The following is a 21,993-nucleotide window of genomic DNA, read 5'->3' as shown; positions in this document are numbered from 1 at the left end:
GAATACACTACTTTTTTTGTGTAAAATAAATAGTAAATAAAGTTTAGTCTACTCTATAATAAATATGTAATAATATAATAAAATACTATATAAAATGTATTAGTTATATATATTAAATATAATAAATAATAATATAATAAAGTCTACTCTAGTAGCGATTTTTGGTTAAAATAAAATTAGTCTTGCATTTTAAATGGTGACTATGGAAGCTTGTTTCTGCAAATGAATAAAAAATAAAAAGGTAATTGCTTTATATCTCACAATTCTGGCACAGCTGCGAGTAATAAAGTCAGAATTGCGAGTTATAATGTCAGAATTGCGATTTCTAACTTTTTTCCCTCTCAGAATTGAGCTTATACCTCCCAATTCTGACTTTATAACACGAAATTGTAAGTTGCAAAGTTCTGCGGAAAAAAAAAAAGAATTCCTCAGAATTGGACTTTATAAATGACAATTGCAAGTTTATATCTCACAATTCTGAGAAAAGAAGTCAGAATTGCGATATTAGCGATATATCCCACAATTCTGACTTTCTCGCAATTTCTGACTTTTTTTCTTGCAGTTGTGAGTTTATATCTCTCAATTCTAAGAAAAATGTCGCAATTACATTTTTTATTTCTTATTTAGTGGCGGAATCAAGCTTCCAATACATTGTTATTTCTTTCTAACAATGTAATTTAATAGCAGATTTTCAAACTCGATCGATCATAATCATAAATCTCTTAGTGTAGAAGTTAAACTTCATAAAGAGAGAGCACATCGGACAGGCTGAAATGATCTGCTAAACAAAACTACACTACAACTTTTAAAGAATGCTCTTTTATTCTCTTGATAATGCACTCTTCAGTATGTTTTATGTTTGTTTGCCCTCGGTGGTGAGGATGTATAGTAAGGCAGATATGAGTTTTCACCTTGTACTGAGCAGTTAGCCGACCAGGATGGAATGGCATCACGTCTCTGATAGAACAGGATATAAGCACCGCGAGTGCACACTTCCCCCTCAGGCACCGGCTCAACAGTACTGTCATCGTAGGCGTACCACTGCCCATCCACTGAGTTCCTGCAGTATGCTGCTCAAAACAGAGATTCATTATATTCAGAATGCTGTTTACTTCATGCTCAAGTATATACAGTACTTTGCACCAGGGGCCAGAATTATTTGGACCATGGTATTGTTATCATTTTAAACATTTACATACACATGCATACAAGTATTTACACTGCAAAATATAAATAAAATATCAAACAAGGTAAATATTACAAAACATTTTGCATAAGCATAAATCTTACAAAACTAAATAAGGCACATGCAAACTATTGTTCAAAAGTTTGGGTTCTCTTATGTTCACCAAAGCTTGATCAAAAATACAGTAAAAATTAACTTTTTAACCTTGTTCAGATTACTTATAAAACTCATGTAACTACAAGAACTTAATTTAACCGAGTTGTTTCTACTAGAAAGGAGTATTGTCAGCTTTACTTAAAGGATTAGTTCACTTTGAAATGAAAATTTGCCCAAGCTTTACTCACCCTCAAGCCATCTTAGGTGTGTATGACTTTCTTCTTTCTGATGAACACAATCGCAGAAATATTAATAAATATCCTGACGCATCCAAGCTTTATAATGGCAGTGGTAGGGATCAATGAGTATGAGCTGAAGAAAGTGCCTCCATCCAGTCATATACACGGCTTGAGGGTGAGTAAAGCTTGGGCTAATTTTCATTTCAAAGTGAACTAATCCTTTAATAAGTGTTTGTTCAGTCAACTTAACATTGCTGAGTGAAATGCACAAATTAATGTTGACATAACTAACTGGGCAGTGGATCCATAGTTCCTAGCATGCTTTGCAAGGGACTGCATTAGGAGAGTAAATAGGGATCAAAGTGTTATTTTATGTTTTTCAGTAAAGGGAAATATGTTGTTAGTTTATGTTTGTGTTTAATGTTCAGTTATGTTGGACATATAGAGGAGTTTCTGTAATGTTTTTTAATTTTGTGGTAACCATTATGCAGAAGAGTGTCGCCTGTGTTTAGGCTGTGAGCCTCATATACGCATGTTTAGGATTGAATTCCTGCTCTCAATTCAAGTTATTTCTTAAATACATTTTGTAGAGCAAAATAGTTAATTTAATAAGGTAAATGAAGTCAATAAAAGCATTCACCTTGCGTAATAAACAACATTATTAAGTAAACTGCACATATAAATATTATGTAACAGTGACAAATTCAAATGATTTGTATTTACTCAAAGAAATTTTGTCAGCTTTACTTGAATTTCTTTTGTTCATACAACTAAATTGTTATTAATCAATATAGTTTGCACTTGCAACTTCTTTTTAAAGTAAATCCAACAATTCATTTTTTTGAGTAATATTGTGAAACATCATAATTAACATTATTAACATTACAGTAATTAACATTACTCCAGTCTTCAGTATCACATGATCCTTCAGAAATCATTCTAATATGATGATTATTTAAAGGTGCCCTAGAATCAAAAATTGAATTTACTTTGGCATAGTCAAATAACAAGAGTTCAGTACATGGAAATGACATACAGTGAGTCTCAAACTCCATTGTTTCCTCCTCCTTATATAAATCTCATTTGTTTAAAAGACCTCCGAAGAACAGGCGAATCTCAACATAACACAGACTGTTACGTAACAGTCGGGATCATTAATATGTATGACCCCAATATTTGCATATGCCAGCTCATGTTCAAGGCATTACACAAGGGCAGACAGTATTAACGTCTGGATCTGTGCACAGCTGAATCATCAGACTAGGTAAGCAAGCAAGAACAACAGTGAAAAATGGCAGATGGAGCGATAATAACTGACATGATCCATGATTACATGATATTTTTAGTGATATTTGTGAATTGTCTTTCTAAATGTTTCGTTAGCATGTTGCTAATGTACTGTTAAATGTGGTTAAAGTTACCATCGTTTATTACTGTATTCACGGAGACAAGAGCCGTCGCTATTTTCATTTTTAAACACTTGCAGTCTGTATAATTCATAAACACAACTTCATTCTTTATAAATCTCTCCAACTGTGTTGTAATGTTAGCTTTAGCCACGGAGCACCATCAAACTCATTCAGAATCAAATGTAAACGAGAGATTTAAAGGGGCCGCGCAGCCTGAATCGGTGCATAGTTAATGATGCCCCAAAATAGGCAGTTAAAAAATTTAATTTAAAAAAAATCTATGGGGTATTTTGAGCTGAAACTTCATAGACACATTCAGGGGACACCTTAGACTTATATTACAACTTTTGAAAAGACATTCTAGGGCACCTTTAATAATAATAATAATACATTTATTTTGTATAGCGCCTTTAAAAGTTGCTTTCTCAAGGCACTTTCCAAGAAAGCTACATAAAAGAAAAACACAACAATGTAAGACAATATATATATATATATATATATATATATATATACAAATCAACAAGAAATAAATCACAAAACAATACAATAAAAAACTAATCAAATAAAAGCTTTCCTAAAAAGAATGTTTTGAGCAAAGTTATAAAAACGGCTATATGTCAGTTGGGAGAGAGTTCCACAGTTTTGGAGCATACGATGAAAAGGCCCTGCCACCACTGGATCGTAACTGTGTTTTGGGGACAGCTAAATATTCTATTCATATTTAATGAACAGAAAGTTCAAAAGAACAGCATTTATTTGAAAAAGTTTTTTTTGTAACAAGTTAAATGTCTTTATTGTCACTTTTGATCAATTTAATGTGTCCTTGCTAAATAAAAGTATTAATTTATTTAAAAGAAAATCATACTAACCTCAAACATTTGAACAGTTTAGTGCATTTAATCCAGATTTAAAATACAAAGAGACTTAAAAATGAGGACTATCACAAGCAATTTATAACACAAGAATCAATGATATTCCCAGTATCACAAAGCAGAGTTACAAGAGTAAACTAGTTCGAAAAACAACTTAATATGCTTCTGAAATGCTTTAAAGTTTCAGTTTCCTTAAGATTACGATGCTCTAAAGCAAGAAGATAAAAAACCCCATCTCTCAGTCTTATGATATTTTCCCCCATCTGGATTAAGAAAGTGGGTATGCAGTGTAATTATTCAGCACATAATTCTAACATAAAAAAGTTAGTATTTTGGCTTATCGTTTGAAGTATCAAATTTTTTTCAGCTTCATCAGAGTTTCTTCTCTCACAGCTACTATATTTGGCGAATTCTGCCTGTTCTACCCAGCAGCTTGTGCAGAAATGAGGCTAGAATATTTTCTCCATTCCTCCTGGGTGAATATCATGGGGCGTCTCATGTCACTTGAGACTGCCTTTTTCCATGGCTTTTCAACTTTGTGCTTCAGTTGCAGTCAGATGGATGGAAGTGACCCAACCATCGCCTTAAATAATCTGACACAAGCTTCCTGCCCTAAATAGCTGGTGCTGAACTTTGACAGTTGTTTGGGTCATTATGTCAGTGTCATTCAGTCTGGACTTTGATTTGCATTTGCACCATGTTTGTCTCAATGGTTACTGATTTTATCTGCCATCATGCTCAGCTGTGTCATCATTAATCCCATCTTTTTCCTGTGTATTTAAGTTCCTGATCATGTTGATGTATGGCTGTGTTTGCATCCCTGCCTTCATTTGAATTTTTCTGTGGATATTATTAAAGACTGTTTTGATTCCTTCCCTTCGTGAGCTTTACTGCAGCCAAGTGTGACACATTATTTCACTGTAATGTGAATCCTCTCCCTATGAGCCGGGATATAAAAGATATGGTGATTTTATGAAGAATTTGCAAGTGTTCTTCCCTCATCGTGATTCCATAAATCCACCGACTTAGATCCCACCATGTGCAACACTGCAAAACAACCCCATCATATTACATGCATGTGATCTGTAGACGCGCTTGAAGGGATTGTTTTTATATATCAGGACATTTCAGATACTAGGCAATATTAGAGTTTTTTTTGGACATTTTTACATTCTGTTTTTTTTATAGTTAGATTACCATTGCTATCCTCTAATGCTCACTTAAATGTGATCTTTAAAGACACTAATAATTTAATAACACAGATAAAGGTAATCTTGAATATCCATCTTACATTATAATATTGTGATGCATTAATTTGTACTTGTAACATTTAAAATAATTGTTTTTTAATTTATTTAGACACAATTGTATAGACAAAATTATCGGTTACTGGCCATAGCATGTAAATAATTATTGCCATTGTCTGTATCGGTCAAAATTTTAATATCAGTAGAACCCTAATTGTTATTGCTCAAATGTTATTACTTTTTTAAGACAACTGTTTTGTATAACAAGTTTTCTTAAATGTTATGTTTATACGCAAATGAGACATTATATAATTATGCATTAATTTGCATAGTTGAATGCAGGATATAATTTCGTGAAATTAATAAACATGTAGCCTATTAAACCCATGACAATATTTTGTAAGTAATCCTGACAGAATAGAACAATAAAACCAAGACATCATATATATATAATTTCTCTGTCCAGGTTACACAGAGAACAAGTAAATATTGGTCATTTACATATACTACGGACATTGTAACAATACAAAGTGGGTTTACCATCGACAAGTTACAATTTAACTATCAATTTTGTCTCATACAAGTAGGGGAGTAATTTTTATATCGCGATATAAAAATGTAACAATATGTATCACTGATGTAAACGATATGACTTGCAATATAGTGTTAGTTTTATCTAAGACTCAGCTTACTGTATTTATTTATTTATACATTGATCATCTGTGTGGCACTCCTTAAAGTAAAAGCGCAAACATCATTTTAAAGCGGCACTTCTCAAAGTGAAAGCATAACTCCATATCATACCATATCATGTTTTTAGTTTTGGTAGCATGATGATTCAAAGCGTTTTAGATTGTTTATTCTTATCATGTAAGCGTATAATCTGCGCGTGTGGCTTATCTGTGTAAAAGAGATTCAACGAATGCCTGCATTGAAAGCGTAAGTGTACTGCTTTAGAAAAAAATGAAAGTTTACAGAGTTTCAGTAACAGTACTACATTAAACTACTATATTTAATGTTGAATATAATGTATAAAAACGCAATAATGGGGGCAAATGCCATTTATATGTATAGTATAATTTTGTATTTTCAGGTTCAGAAACATGAATATTTTTTTATTCTCGTGTCACCATTGTTTTACTGCATTAAGAAGTTCTCTCTTAGGTTTCAGCTATCCTAATTCTAATTTTGTGTTAAATTTCAGTAACACACCTACTCAATTGTTAATTTACATACAGAAGGTTCAGTTAAATCTTGAATTAATGTAAATTCTTTATTAAGCTGTATGTACCACAGAGTTATTGAATTTTAAGTTTCATTTTTTTAATTTTGTTCAAAATATGATACGTATCGAATCGTGAGCTGAGTATATCATTACACCCCTACCTAAAAGGCAATTTTAGATCATTGTTGACATATAATTTCTCTTTTGCTCACACACCTGTGTAGTGGCCTCCATGCATGCCTCCATGATGGTTACACACAGCGTACAGGTCGTACAGGAAGTCCAGTGTGTGTCGACTGGCTTCAGGCTTGTGATGGGCCTGTTGTTTCCAGCCGTGCGGCGGACGGACACAGTTGCTCCTCTTGACCACATGGCGGCCCATAGCAAGGCCGGTGAGGGGGAAGTGGACCAGCGTGGAGAGCTTGTTACGCCGCTCTCCCACCTGTCGGAAGCGTTTGAGGTGAAGGATGAGGATGTCTGGGAGGGTCCACAAGCTCATCTGCACCGTGCCCTGCTGCAACTGCTTACAGTGAGGGCACTTCCATGCGTCGTCAGGGGCCAGCTAAGTAAACATGGTGAAAATTAGGATATACATCTGAAGGAAAGAGTGCTTTTTGGGCTGAATTAATGGTCCTGACAGATTTTATAACTATGTCAGAACTTACTGAAACTAATTTTACGAAATTAATTTCGTTTTATCAAAAAAATTTCAAAAAATATATTAAGTATTCAAAAAATACAGTAAAGACAGTTATATTGTGAAATAATATTACAATTTAAAAAAATATTTTAATATATTTAAAATGTAATTTATTCCTGTGATCAAAGCTGAATTTTCAGCATCATTACTTCAGTCTTCAGTGTCACATGATCATTCTAATATGATGATTTGATTCTCAAATACATTTATTATTATAATCAATGTTGAAAACTTGAATTATTGCCCAATCTTTATGTACCACTTTTATGGTGGTTTTTTTCTTTAGTTTTTTGTCTTTGTCTTTTTGGAGCTTGAAAGCCAATGCTCACTATATGATTTCACGGTATGGAAAAGAAACATTGCCTCCTTTTGTGCTCCACAGAAGAAAGCACCATTTGCATGTAATTCTTACATGTTGATTTCATTCCATTGTACTATAAAAAGCACAACAGTTTTGCCATTGTTAATCTTTTCCTGCATTTGTCATGTTTCAAAAAGAAAGAAAAACCTGCTGAACTAGAGTGAATGTTACTGTTATAGTTGCTCAGACTCAGAGGATAACATCCAAATTATCATATTGTGTTTCAGAAAATGTCCACATCTCAGCTGTCATGCATGTTTATCTGACATAATGAAAGTTACTTGAGGAGAGGGAGAACAGCACTAGTATTTCCAGATTTAAAATAACAAGTATAAAAGTCAAGTAACTTTTGCAAAACTAAATGCAGAAGAAAAAGACCATTGAGGCTTCTAGACTAATATACAAAGCAATATTAATAAAATGAGCTCAAAATATGCAAATGGACCTTGCCTAGCTCTTTAAGATTTATTTTAATTAAATACTATTTTTATATTAATTAAAAAATAGTAATAAAAACACTTCTGTCTGGCCAAGTGGCATTTTGACATTTTGTTGAACTGCACTTCGGTTACATTTTTTAATAGGTGGAGAAATAGGTTACTCTATATTAACATCTTGTTTATTGTGTAAAAGCAACATCATTCTCGTAATCATGAATTTAAGCTTGGCTGTGATTTTCCATGGCCTTCTGCTGCTAATATTCAGAATAATGTGTGCTTTTGTGTTGTTTACTTGTTCTTCTTTGGTGTACAGTTCAAAGCACTCATCCAGGGTGCAGCTGTGCTGCTGAACGTGGTGTTGTTGTTGAGCACGAACGCTTTCAGAGTCCTTCACCACCTCCTCCTGGATATTACCAAACAGACTGCACACAAACACACAGTATCCCCAGGTCATTGTTCCATCAGGCCTGTTTTGTTGGCTTTATGTGCTTTAAAACGAAGTGTGGATCGAATGTAAAGAAGTAAGATTACATTACCAGTCTTTGATTCTGTGCTCCCACTCAACAATGAGCTTCACATGTGGAGGTCCACCTGAGCCGCACAGCTTTAGAGCTCTGAGGAGATGAAGACCAAATCAAAGGGATTGTGTTAAAAGGTTTTCTCACAGATGCACAAATGGACAGAATTACCCATTTTTAGATGTTTATAAAAGTACTCAGTAGAGTACTTTCTCATTAAAGGATTAGTTCACATTCAAATGAAAATTAGCCCAAGCTTTACTCACCCTCAAGCCATCGTAGGTGTATGTGACTTTCTTCTTTCTGATGAACACAGTCGGAGAAATATTACTAAATATCCTGATGCATCCAAGCTTAATAATGGCAGTGAGTGAGGATCAACGAGTATGAGCTGAAGAAAGTGTCTCCATCCACATCCATCCATCATAAACATACCCCACACGGCTCCAGGGGGTTAATAAAGGCCTACTGAAGCGAAGCAATGCGTTTGTGTTAAAAAATATCCATATTTAACAAGTTATGAAGTAAAATATCTAGCTTCCACCAGACCACCTTCTATATTCAAGTTACGAAGAAAGTATAAAACTCTTGCAGTTCAAAAAGCTTACACTACATCCTACACCTTCCTTATTCAACTCACTTAACGTGACGCAAGTTCCTTTTTTTGTAATTTGAATACGGAAGGCGGTCTGGCGGATGGCTCAGAAGGCCTTTATTAACCCCCCGGAGCCGTATGAAGTATGTTTATGATGGATAGATGTGGATGGAGACACTTTCTTCAGCTCATACCTGTTGGTATCGCTCACTGCCATTATAAAGCTTGGATGCGTCAGGATATTTATTCATATTTCTCTGATTGTGTTCATCAGAAAGTCATTTATATCTAGGATAGCTTGAGGGTGAGAAAAGCTTGGAGTAATTTTCATTAGAAATTAAACTAATCCTATAAAGTACCTTGCTTACTCACAATTGTTTGCTTTCTTTTTGATTTCTGGCTTTCAAATAAAAGGTACAAAGCCACTGCATAACCATTATCACCATGTTTGAATAATATTTGACATATTTGATAATTTGTGACTAATCACACAGCATCAGAGCATGATATAGTGATCTGCTAAAGATAAAACTAAAGATAAACAAATGTAAAGTGACTTTTATTCTTATTATTGTTTTTGCTATATGATTTCTAAGATGTTCTGAGTCATTGCTAAAGTATTGCTATCTGTTTTTTATTGAGTGAAACGGTGCCTGCTCACTTTTACAGTGGCATTGGTTCCAGAAGAATTTTTCCCATTCATTTTCCCTAAAGGGGCCCTAGAATTAAATATTGAATTTATCTTGGCATAGTTGAATAACAAGAGTTCAGTACATGGAAATGACATACAGTGAGTCTCAAACTCCATTGTTTCCTCCTTCATATGTAAATCTTGTGCATGAAAAACACCACGGAAAATATTAATTAATATGTACGCCCCCAACTTTTGCATATGTAAGCCCATGTTCAAGGCATTAGACAAGCCAGTATTAACGTCTAGAGCTGCACAGCCGAATCATCAGATGTTCTGCAGGTATTGTGAAGCATGCAAACAGTGACAATAGCGAAAATGGCAGATGGAGCGATAATAACTGTTCATGATTTGTAAATTGTCTTTCTAAATGTTTTGTTAACATGTTGCTAATGTACTGTTAAATATGGTTAAATTTACCATTGTTTCTTATCTCCATATTCACAGAGACCAGAGCCATGTCATTATTTTCATTTTTAACCCGAAAACGCTTGTAATCTGTAAAATTCATAAATGCACCTGCATTCTTTATAAATCTCTCCAACAGTGTAGCTTTAGCCACGCAGCATTATCGAACTCATTCAGAACCAAATGTAAACATCCACAATATGCCATACTTACGTGATCTAATATGCTGCATCAGGAAGAGTTTGTAAAGATCCATTTTGAGAGTTATATTGTGAACTTCAGTATTGTTTATGCGTGAGCTTGGGGGCAGGGAGCAAGAGCATTTAAAGGTGTACACACACCAAATAAGAGCATTTTTAATCCCACCCCAAAATAGACAGTTAAAACATGGAATAGTAAAAAATCTATAGGGTATTTTGAGCTGAAACTTCACAAACACATTCTGGGGACACCAGAGACTTATATTACATCTTGTGAAACAGTGTTCAAGGGCAGTGTTTCTCAAACTGGGGTACGTGAGGTGACAAAAGGGGGTATGCGAACAAAATGCGGAGTAGTTAATTTAACTCTACCATACCTTAAAATAATATTAAAACCGAGCATGTATTTCTAACTGGCAAAATGCCGTAAATCCATTACATTTAATCAAATTACCTCATGTTTTGCAGTCTACAAATGACTGTATCCACAGAAGCAGCCTGCATATGATAGACTGCCTGCAGTCTACCTTAAATCGTGCTAAATTACTGCCGTTCTCGACAAAGCACCTTTGTAAAAGTGGGGATTTAGCACTTGCATGAAGAACGAATATAGACACAGACAGTGGATTTATATCAATTTAAGACTCAAACTTTCTTTGATCAAAAAACATACCTTGTGTGAGTTCTTGTATTTAATGTTGATAACAAGGAAGAATGCATTTGTACCCAAATATCCACATGACTGCAAACGTGCATTATTATACAACAGGTCAAAAAAACAAAACGTACATTTTAAACACAGTACTGTCAGTATTTACTGTATTTTGCAACGAAAAAATATTTCTAACGAAAACCAGAGCAGAAATACAACACACGAATGCGGCTTTGAATGAATCGTGAGAGTCAATGATTCAATGATTCATTCACAGCCATTTGCTTCATTACTGAATGAATGACTCGATGACTCACTCATAAAAACAGTGACTTGCTGCCACCTACTGGCAGTTTTAGTTTAATATTTAAAAGTATCACTTTGTTCCCTTTCGTGGGAACTATCGACGCTACGTCAGTGACGTGATGGGAATCCTCTGCATTTTTGTGTTCGTGAAGCACTATTGTATCTAACCAATGAGAGAACGCGACGTCAGAGGCGGGTGACGTCACGAACCGGAACCTATAAAGCATGCCCGGAAACAAAGAACGCTAGCTTCTGTTGTCTTCAGTAAGCGCTATTTGTATCTTGTCTGTCTTATTTACTGTTGTCTGTCTACCATCTCGCCAGAAAGTGATCTCTTGTCTGAGGACAAGAGTTTCTAAACAAGTGAAATAAGACACATAATAGACATATATATATATATATATAAAATGCCGGAGAAAAGCCAGCGTTTCACTAAGTGTGCACCTCCTTGCCCGCGATTCATCGTGGAGGGAGATACACATGAGATGTGTGTGAAATGCCTGGGAGTTGAGCACGCACAGGCAGCTCTTGAGGGGGCTGTCTGTGTGCACTGTGAGCGGCTCACTCTCAGGGCGCTGCGCTCACGCCGGGCGCTCTTTGAGGAGGGCGCCGCGGCGAGTGTTCCCCGCGGGTCTGGTCCCGCTGCTGCCGAGGCACAGCGAAGGCTGCACTCGTGGGGTTCACAAATGGATCTAGCAGAGGGGGGAGAGACGGGCTCTGCCTTATCGCTTCCCTTACCTGCTAGATCTAGTGTCTCTCCTTTGGTGGTGGAAGCACGCGCTGCGGTTTCTTCCCCGCAAAGGGAGGCACCGACACTGAATATATCTTCCTCCGAGGAGGTTGATGTTGAAGGTGTCGAGGGTGGTGATGAGGGACCGTCATCCTCATCTCCAGCCCATGAGGAAGTATGCACTAGCGGGAGTTTTGTAGCTCCACTCCTGTTGGCTTTATTCTCGAGGGAATAAAAGTCTAAGCTCGGATCTCGCGCTTGCCGAGGCAGCGCGTGGATTGGGTTTTCATTAAAGAATATATGGCTCGGATCTCGCGTTGCCGAGGCAGCGCGTAGATTAAGTCTGCAAGAATGAATATACAGCTCGGGTCTTGCGTTTGCCGAGGCTGCGCATGTATCACGTGTCCGTAATTATGCATGTGTGTGTATGTATATGTGTATATATATTCATATATTAAGGGATCTGAGCAGACGGGAGTTTCCCTTTCTCTCTTTCCCTAAAATACCTTGCGAATTATTACGAGCTATAATTCTTTTTTGTATTCTAAATATATTCAGTCTGTTCAAAAATATATATATTTATATAAGAACTGGCTGCATTTAATTTGAGGATTAAATGAAATATTGAATACATTAAATTCTGAGGAATTTAAAAGAAAGTGTCGCCACCCTTGGTCCCCCGCAGAAAGCTTGGGGACAGGGACAGGCGACACAGCCGAAGTCTTTGTGGGGTAACACAGATCTGCGGACTGTAATTACTTCCAAGAAGGCTTCGAAGAAGTCCTGATGCCAGTGGCGCGGGACATTGGAGGGCAGTCCCCTCCAGAGAGGGTTGGGTATTAAAATACTTGGTACTCATCCCTCTTTGGCGCCCTCAGGGGGCCGTTCTGCTAACCCTGCCACCCAGTGTGTTTCAGGGCGCAGCGGTCTCCACCGATCCTCCGAGGAGGGCCGGTCATCATTTGATTCGGCTGTTCCTTGCCGGTTCGCCGCTTCAGGGTGCCGAGTCAAGTGTTCAAAAAACACCAGAGGCCAGTCTCGAGAGACTGGTTCCCTTTGTAAATAAGGCAGAATGAAAACTTCTCCCAAATATTTCAAAATGGGTGCTGCTCACAATAGAAAAGGGTTACAAATTCGGGTCTCGCCCGCCCCAGTTTAATGGGGTCCTTCCCACAGTGGTGGCCCCGAGCAGTCTCTGGTAATGGAACAGGAGGTTATGACGCTCTTGCAAAAAGGAGCTATAGAAGGGGTTCTCCTCCCAGCAAGCTGTCAGGGTTTCACAACCTATACTTCATTGTTCCAAAGAAGGGACAGATCAGGTCCGAGGAGCTGGTTTGTTGTGATAGACCTGAAAGATGCTAACTTTCATGTATCCATCCATCCTTCTCATAGGAAGTTCCTCAGGTTTGCTTTCGGGGACAAAGCTTACCAATACAGGGTTCTTCCTTTCAGCCTATCATTATCACCCCGCACGTTCATGAAGTGCGTGGATGCAACGCTGGCTCCATTGAGACTCCAGGGCATCTGCGTGCTGAACTATATCGACGATTGGTTGATATTAGCTCAAACAGAACAGTTGGCAGTTCAACATCGAGATGTTGTTCTGTCGCACATGAAAAAGCTTGGGCTGAGGCTCAATGCCAAAAAGAGTGTGCTGGTTCCGAGTCAGATTGCAAACTATCTAGGAGTAATCTGGGATTCTACCACGATGCAGGCGCAGCTGTCTCCTGCTCGTGTGAATTCCATTTTCGGAGCCGTGAATGGGGTGAAGTTAGGCCAGTCACTCACTGTAAAACAGTTTCAGAGACTGTTGGGTCTGATGGCAGCTGCGTCCAACGTTATTACTATTGGCCTTCTGCACATGATACCCTTACAGTGGTGGCTCAGGACCAAGGGGTTTTCCCTGAGGGGAGATCCTTTTCACATGATCAAAGTCACGCGGCGATGCCTTCGTGCTCTGGTCATGTGGAAAAAGCCTTGGTTCCTGTCCCAGGGACCCGTGCTGGGAACTCCTCGTCGTCGCGTAATGCTTACGACAGATGCTTCCCTCACGGTCTGGGGGGGGCGATCATGAGTGGTCGCTCGGCTCAGGGTCTAAGGGAGGACCATCAGCTCTCCTGGCACATAAATCGGCTGGAGATGATGGCGGTGTCTCTAGAACTGAAACACTTCCTCCCAGACCTGAGGGGCCACCACGTGTTGGTCCGTACGGACAACACGACGGTGGTCTCTCTTGACCAGTCATTCACTGTAAAAGTTTCAGAGACTGTTAGGTCTTATGGCGGCTGCGTCCAACGTGATAACTTTTGGCCTTCTGCACATGAGACTCTTACAGTGGTGGCTCAGGACCAAGGGGTTTTCTCCGAGGGGAAATCCTTTTCGCAAGATCAAAAGTCACGCGGCGATGCCTTCGTGCTCTGGTCATGTGGAAAAAGCCTTGGTTCCTGTCCCAGAACCCATGTTTGGGACTTCTCGTCGTCGCGTAATGCTTACGACGGATGTTTCTCTCATGGGCTGGGGGGCGATCATGAGTGGTCGCTCAGCTCAGGGTCTCTGGGAGGACCATCAGTTCCTGGCACTTAAATCGGCTGGAAATGATGGCGGTATTTCTTGCAGTAAAATACTTCTTCCCAGACCTGAGGGCATTAAAATGTGGGAGCAGACGCCCTGTCGAGGCAGGGGCCGAGGCCCGGGGAATGGAGTCTCCATACTGAGGTGTGGAGCTCACTTTGGAAAACTTTGGTCGAGCTGAAATCGACCTATTTGCTTCAGGGGAATCAACCCAGTGTCCACTGTGGTTCTTCCTATCTCATTCAGCACCACTGGGTCTGGATGCCATGGTACAGACGTGGCCGAGGCTGCGTCTGTATGCATTTCCCCGTTCGCTCTGCTCCCGGGAGTTCTGGAGTAAATACGCCAGGAAGGGGTCAGTCTAATATTGATAGCCCTGTACTGGCCAACCAAAATATGGTTCTCAGACCTAGTGCCACTTCTAGATGGCTCCCTGATGGAGCTTCCTCTCAGGCAGGACCTCCTGTCTCAAGCGGGCAGCATGATAATTCATCCATGCCCAGAGCTATGGAGACTGTGGGCCTGGCCTCTGAGGGGCCAGGCTCATACCTGCTGCTCTCCCACCTGAGGTTGTGGAGACCATACTCCACTCCAGAGCTCCCTCCACGAGGAAGTGTATGCGGCCATTTTTGGCCATAGTCCTCTGGGGGATTCCTCGGTAGGTCGAGCCCCCCTTTTTTATACGCTTCCTCCGTGGTACTCTGAGGCTGGGGCCTTCAGTACCTACAAGGACGTTGGCCTGGGACTCGGCTGTGGTATTAGAAGGGTTAGCCGAGGCTCCCTTCGAACCACTAGAGGAAGTTTCAGAGAAATTCCTCACCTTTAAAGACCATATTTCTACTGGCTATTTCATCTCTTAAAAGAATAGGAGATCTTCAAGCACTTTCAGCTGCTTCTTTGTGTTTGGAATTTGCACCTGGAATGGTCAAAGCGTTCCTGCACACTAGACCAGGCTATATGCCTAAGGTCCCCACCAAAGTCCCAGGTTCCATCGTACTTTAGGCCTTCCATCTTCCTCCATTTACAACTTCGGATCAGGAGAAACTCAATCTGCTCTGTCCAGTGAGGGCTTTAGATGCATATGTCCACAGAGCTGCCCTGTGGGAAAAACAGATAAATTGTTTGTGTGTTTTATGGGTCTCATTAGAAAGGAGGTCCAGCATCTAAGCAGAGAATGAGCAAGGGGGTGGTCGAGGCTATCACACTTGCTTATGAGGGGGGCCGGACAGCCATCTCCATTAGCTGTCCGTGTTCACCCGACTAGGGGTATGGCGGCCTAAAAGGCCTTAATGTCAGGAGTATCCATTAATGACATATGTGGTTCTGCTGGATGGTCATCCTAGCACACCATCAGATTTTATAATCTTAATGTGAGTAGAACTCCGGGTGCTTGGTTTTACAAGATAGTAGCCAGGCACTCGGAGGCACGGCGTAGTTGGGACAGCGTTCCCATCACGTCACTGACGTAGCGTCGATAGTTCCCACGAAAGGGAACGTCTTGGGTTACGAGTGTAACCCTTGTTCCCTGAGTAAGGGAACGAGACGCTACGTCACGTTGCCGTACCTCCAGCATGCCTGGAGCGCTTACTTCAGACATGTCACAGAAGCTAGCGTTCTTTGTTTCCGGGCATGCTTTATAGGTTCCGGTTCGTGACGTCACCCGCCTCTGACGTCGCGTTCTCTCATTGGTTAGATACAATAGTGCTTCACGAACACAAAAATGCAGAGGATTCCCATCACGTCACTGACGTAGCGTCTCGTTCCCTTACTCAGGGAACAAGGGTTACACTCGTAACCCAAGACGTTTTACCATCATTGCATATTTCTCTATTAAACATTTTTTATTTAAAACATTATTTATTTTATAAAGTTATTCATAAACGTAAAAATATGCACTGGAAAATCAATTTAGGGGGCAAATATTGTCCCTTAATGGAAAAGGTGTGACTGCAGTCGAAGTGGAAGAGAGGGGGTACGCAGAACGATGGGAATCCCTTCAGGGGGTACTCCACGCTAAAAAGTTTGAAAACCACTGTTCTAGGGCACCTTTAGAGATTTTAAATATTTGTTAACGAGTTGTAAGCCATAAATCAAACCAACCAGCTAATCTGTGCGAATACAAATAAATAAAGCTCAACTGAGACATTCACATTGTTGAAAATGAATAACCATATTCCTAGCATTAGGATCCTTTGAAAGGTAATGTTATTTTTCAGTTCTGAAACTTACAGGATATTCTTATAGTACGATGACCTCTTATAGGTCAAAAGCTCTAGGGAAAGTTGATTTCGCAATTCATGACCCCTTTAACTCTGTCTATTTATAAGCCTCTAGGCTTTGAGCCTTTGTCTTTTGGACAAAGACTTTAGATTATATATATTTTTTTTTTATTAAACCGCACGTGCATTCTCACTCTCTGTGCTCAGTGCTGTCCTTTTGTAACAATTTTCACTTCACCTTATGTAAACATTGCTTCAGACCAAGACATATATGAATCCGCTTCAGCTATGTGTATATAAGTCTGCATAAGATCGGTAACTAGTTGACATGTCCTATGTGTAGTAGAGTATTAAATTAAAGAAATATAATAAATCCTTTAGTTTAAACATGCTCATGTGAATAGCTTTAAATGTAGTTCTGTTGTGTTTGTTTCAGATCATCAAAGAATAGACATGACTTTCTTTCCTCACCAGAATTCCTCCACAACCTGTAACAATTTAAAACAATTTGGAGACAATAAATACTACAAAAAGGCAATCCTGAGAAAGCATTCTATGTGTGTATCGTGTGTACTCAAAGCCTGTCAATCAACATTAGAGCACCACCTTCAGGCTGAATAATGCAATCTCTGCCAAAAGTGTTCTGTGTGCGTTCAGCGATTAGAATATAAATCTTAAGACCCCAACCTAAATTTTATGGTCAGGAGCCGCTACTCTGCAGGGATATGTGTAAGAAGACGTTAAGATGATTATGAGATTAGTGTCTTCTTTAAAAATGCAGCTGACTGTTGAATGGTTTCGAGGGCGGATGTCATCATTTAACCAGTGGGATTGAACAAACTCCTTAAGGCCTGTGTACATTTTATGAGGGTGATACATTGGCAGCAGCTCAGAGGTTTCTTTTGACGTTTAAGATAAAAAATGTATAATAAATTTAATATGACTATACCTGTAAATACTGTACAGTATGCACTATGAAATGGTGCTGCAAACAATAAATAATACATAAAGCTGAACTGAATGTTTTTCATTTGATATATGAAGTGTAATAAAAAATGAAATGCTTATGTCAGAACCTGTTATGTTAGTTTCCAAACATCCTCTGAACGGAACTGCTGTTATTGCCACCTCTGAGAAAGATGAAATTCGCTTACATTCTGTTCTGATCCATGTGTATACACACAACACACACACTATTACCTGTCCACAGCAGGGTGATAAAGTGGCCGTCCGTCTTGTGGATTTAAGTAGCTATAAGTTGGAGATCCCCCAACAACACGGATCTTGAAAAACACTCTGAAGTTCTATTGAAAGCAGAGAAAGGTCAAGAAAACAAGTAACAATGAGCAGTTCCTATCGATTTCTGTCATTGTCATGAAGGTGCAACTACATGAATGCTTCAATATTGCTATTGTGATATTGTGAATTATGCAGTTATAAACATCAAGCCAGACAATTGACTGCAGATTATATAAGAGGCTGTCTTTCAACCTTAACTAAACATGTAAAAATAATAATAGTGACGTTTGGCTTAGCAAAAAACACTAAAAAAGGAATATAATGGCTTTATATATAGCCATTACTCCAGTCTTCAGTGTCACATGATCTTTCAGAAATCATTCTAATATGCTGAATTGCTGCTCAAGAAACATTTATTATAATCATCAATATATCATATATATATTTTTTTATTTTATTTTATTTTTTCTCTTAAAAACTAACTAACCCCTTTTGAACAGTACTTTTTGTCCTACATATCTGTTAGCATATCCCCTGTAGTACCTTCATTGACCATCAGGGGTCCATAGACACCTATTAAAAGGCCCTTATTTTGGCTGGTGTGTCTGAAAACATCCAGCAGGGGGCATCAAACAACTGCTGAAGTGCAATAAGATGATCACAAGTGACAGGAAGACATTGATAGAATATTGTCAGAGACTTTCGATTCTCTGAAACCTAAAGATCTTGAATTGTGATTGTCTTTGGTGGGGTTGGCTGTTCAAATTTAGTTTTTTCTTGCATCCATATCTTATCTACAGCTAAACTCTTCAATCTCCATTAGTTAAATGAGTCTATCCATGATAACCTCCATGAAGTATGGTAGTCATTATGTTCATCTTACATGTGCCTGTGATCCGTTGATCATTAGATAGTAGAGTTTACTGAGGATGCTCTGCTGTAGCTGGTCCCATGACACTGATCTGTCCTCTCTCATCAGAAATGGAGGGCCAAATCTGCAGATAAACAGACTTGAGATTAGTGTGCTTACACCAATAGTGAGTTTAAACTCAAATAGATACAATCACTTTGTCAAAGTTATCTAACATAATAACACATTCATCATCTCCACAAAGTATGAATGATGCTGTTTTAAATATGCTTATTTCATATTTGCTTGTTTAAGGTACACTGGTTAAAATACATGCGTATATGGTACAGGGACTCCGGGACTAGTTGTCACACTTCTTACTTTAGTGATTTTTTATTTTTGACAGTCAATTTCTATATACACACACATGCCTCAAAATTTTGACAACAAAAAGCTACTGAACATTTCCATTATTGCCTATAAAAAAAATTATACAGTTAATTGAACACATGTTGACTTAAAAATTCAAGTTTTTAGTTAACTATAATAACTCTGTATTGAGATAACTTCAACCAAAGATAACATTAACGAGCTAAATGTTTCATTTCCTCCCACATTTAAATTGCAATGTTAGCATCATAAAGTATCCAGATATGTTACTGAACTTGTGTTATTATAGGCAAGGCCTAAAATACAACAATCAGTTATATGTAATATGTAACATGGGTCTTTTACAATCTCTCTGTCCACTAAGATTAAATATGTACAACTGCAAAGGTCACTGAAATCACATGAGAAATATATGTAAAACATTACATCACATTTTTAGGTGCATGTTTGTCAGATAAATTACTGTTTAAGTCTGGACACTATGTTCCAGTATCCTTGAAATCCACCCCACCCTTTTTAGTTGTTTTTTTGCAGCAGGAGGCTAGTGATTGAGTTTCTGGCCAGATTTCTGCCACAGGACACGTACAGCATGAATAAAGGAGACAAAACAACCACAAGTGAGCTGAGGCAAAGCAAGCCCTTCAGAATGTGATAAACACGTAATTGTGTTGCGTTTTGCCTCGGCCAAAAACAACTGCAGACTTTTCCCTGACAGGAGGCAGAGTGAGAACTGAGATCTGAACAAACATGCTTTGATGCTTGTAACGTCACAGTTCGCCCTGGGCAACAACATGGTGAGATTTTCACCAAATTGCAAAGCAATAAAGTATCTGCCTATCTATACACTATGCTTGATGCTGCACACTCTAAATAAATATCATACATACATCTTTTTTTTTTTTACTTCAATAATGAGGTGAGGACATTTTTGGGGAGGTCAAATTCACCCCTGAGTGCATTTTGATACATTGCAACGGTATCAAATGAACAGTTCCTTTTCAAATCTATTACTATTTTTAATCGTTAAAAAAATCTTGCCCACATGATCTCATTCCTAAATAACAACGATTTGGCTGTGTCTGTTCAACAAAATCACACAGGAACATTCAAATCTGCGCTGAGCCAGAGAGAGCATTTGTCATGTATAGGTATGAAACAGCTTCATAAAGCACTTCTTTTCAACCACATATCGTTATTTACAAATATTCATATTAATCACAGATGTACTGTTCAGATTTACTTAATATTAATTCATATTAATCACAGATTCATATAAACACTGATGTCTGCGGTAGCGATCGAAATATAGCAAATCATTTTTTTGAAAGCAACTTGACGCTTCAAATATTGATTGTATCAATTATATTGTTACACCAGTAGGTGGCGACAAGTGAGTGTTAAAAAATAGGCTTGTTCGATTTGAAGCAGAGATGCACAGACCGATCGATGAATGACATCAAAGTACTGCGAGAGCGATCAGAGTGCAGATGACGTTATCGTGGGACTCAGGGCCGGCGGAAGTGCTGGGCAAACTGGGCAACTGCCCAGGGCGCCAGACCACTAGAGGGCACCGCACCATGGTAAGCACGATCAACAATGTCTTTGTTGGGAGTTTGATTGACAGACGATCATAACACCGAATCTGCCGCTATGTCCAACAAAGCAGTCAGGAGTAAGTAGATTAACGTAGGTCGACTTGAACTTGAAAAATGGTGTGTACTGATGTCTTTCTGTGGTTGAAACAACATTTCTTCTGATGTTCATTCATATTTATTAGATGCTATAAATTAACTAGTAGTAAGAGATGATCAGTTCACAAGCCGCTTGAACTGAGGCGCTACAGCGATTTGAAATTTGAGACTTTGTTTGTCGCGTTATCAGTGTCCTTTTTGCTCTGTGATCTATTTTCACTCTGTGAAAACATGATGTGTGGAGTGAGAGCTGCATGGCTTGTTGGACATAGCAAAAGTAACTAAAGGGCGCGGGTCTTTGCTAAGGGTCAAATTGAGCTCCAAATCTGTCGCAAACTGGATTATTTCAAGATAACCGAAGAGTTCGCAGCAGCCACAGCAAGAAAGGTCCTCTTTTAAATGGTTTAAATGAGTCAACTGTAATTCATTACACCTGTCTTAAGTCAACAGTAGGGTTCAATATGATAAATTGGCATTTTTTTCTCTTAAAAATTTGAATGTTGGGGGCGGCATATACCTATTTTGCCCAGAGCGCTGGATTGTCTTCCCCGGCCCTGGTGGTACTTGTGGTAAAATCGCTCTTGTGGTACTTTGACGTCATCGATCGGTCTAATGTATTTGTCATTGAATCATTTAAGAGATTCATTCAAAAACACTAATTCATCCAGTAATGAAACAAGTGAAGTCTTTATGAGTGAGTTTAAATAAACTGTTTAAATAAGTAATTCAGATTAATTTAACATTTTAACTAGACTGCAGCAATTTACATTTTGTCAGAACCTCTAATGAATAACAAGTTATTTTGTTTAGTTCTCTGTTCAGAATGGTGGGAGAATGATCTCAGTTTGAAGCAAAAAAAATGTGATTTTCAATTTATCCAGAATTGTGCAGCTCTAATAGTAACTTCTATTAAATTATTGCATTACCTATAGGCAAGATTTTAATATTTCAATAGCCTAAATCAATGACTAAATTGCTATTTTGCTCTTGTTGAGCATTGATTAACCCCATTTGGCCTATGTGAAGTCAGCTGAAAAAGAAAGAGAGGAAAAAGTTATTACAGATTGATCAAAGATGGAAAAAAAAAAATTTATTCTTTGGAATAACAGACTGAAATATCATGCACAAATAAGAACAGGAAAGGTATCCGGGTCAATT

At 38.4% G+C, this 21,993-nt stretch overlaps 1 protein-coding gene across 2 annotated transcripts in view; it reads right to left on the bottom strand.

Annotated features, from left to right (window-relative positions):
- Nucleotides 1-21,993, bottom strand: part of usp43b (ubiquitin specific peptidase 43b) — a 99,629-nt gene that overhangs the window by 9,450 nt on the left and 68,186 nt on the right. For both annotated transcript variants that reach the window (XM_067381511.1, XM_067381510.1), the window contains exons 8-13: nt 18,788-18,899; nt 17,866-17,969; nt 8,312-8,389; nt 8,068-8,197; nt 6,491-6,836; nt 912-1,070 (exon numbers count right to left, since the gene is read on the bottom strand). In XM_067381511.1, coding sequence (XP_067237612.1) covers nt 912-1,070; nt 6,491-6,836; nt 8,068-8,197; nt 8,312-8,389; nt 17,866-17,969; nt 18,788-18,899 — 929 coding nt within the window. The remainder of the gene's footprint in view (nt 1-911; nt 1,071-6,490; nt 6,837-8,067; nt 8,198-8,311; nt 8,390-17,865; nt 17,970-18,787; nt 18,900-21,993) is intronic.

This window comes from Chanodichthys erythropterus, chromosome 3 (genome assembly GCF_024489055.1).
Source record: "Chanodichthys erythropterus isolate Z2021 chromosome 3, ASM2448905v1, whole genome shotgun sequence".
Taxonomy (NCBI): Eukaryota; Metazoa; Chordata; class Actinopteri; order Cypriniformes; family Xenocyprididae; genus Chanodichthys; species Chanodichthys erythropterus.
This window is presented reverse-complemented; position numbering and strand designations above follow the sequence as displayed.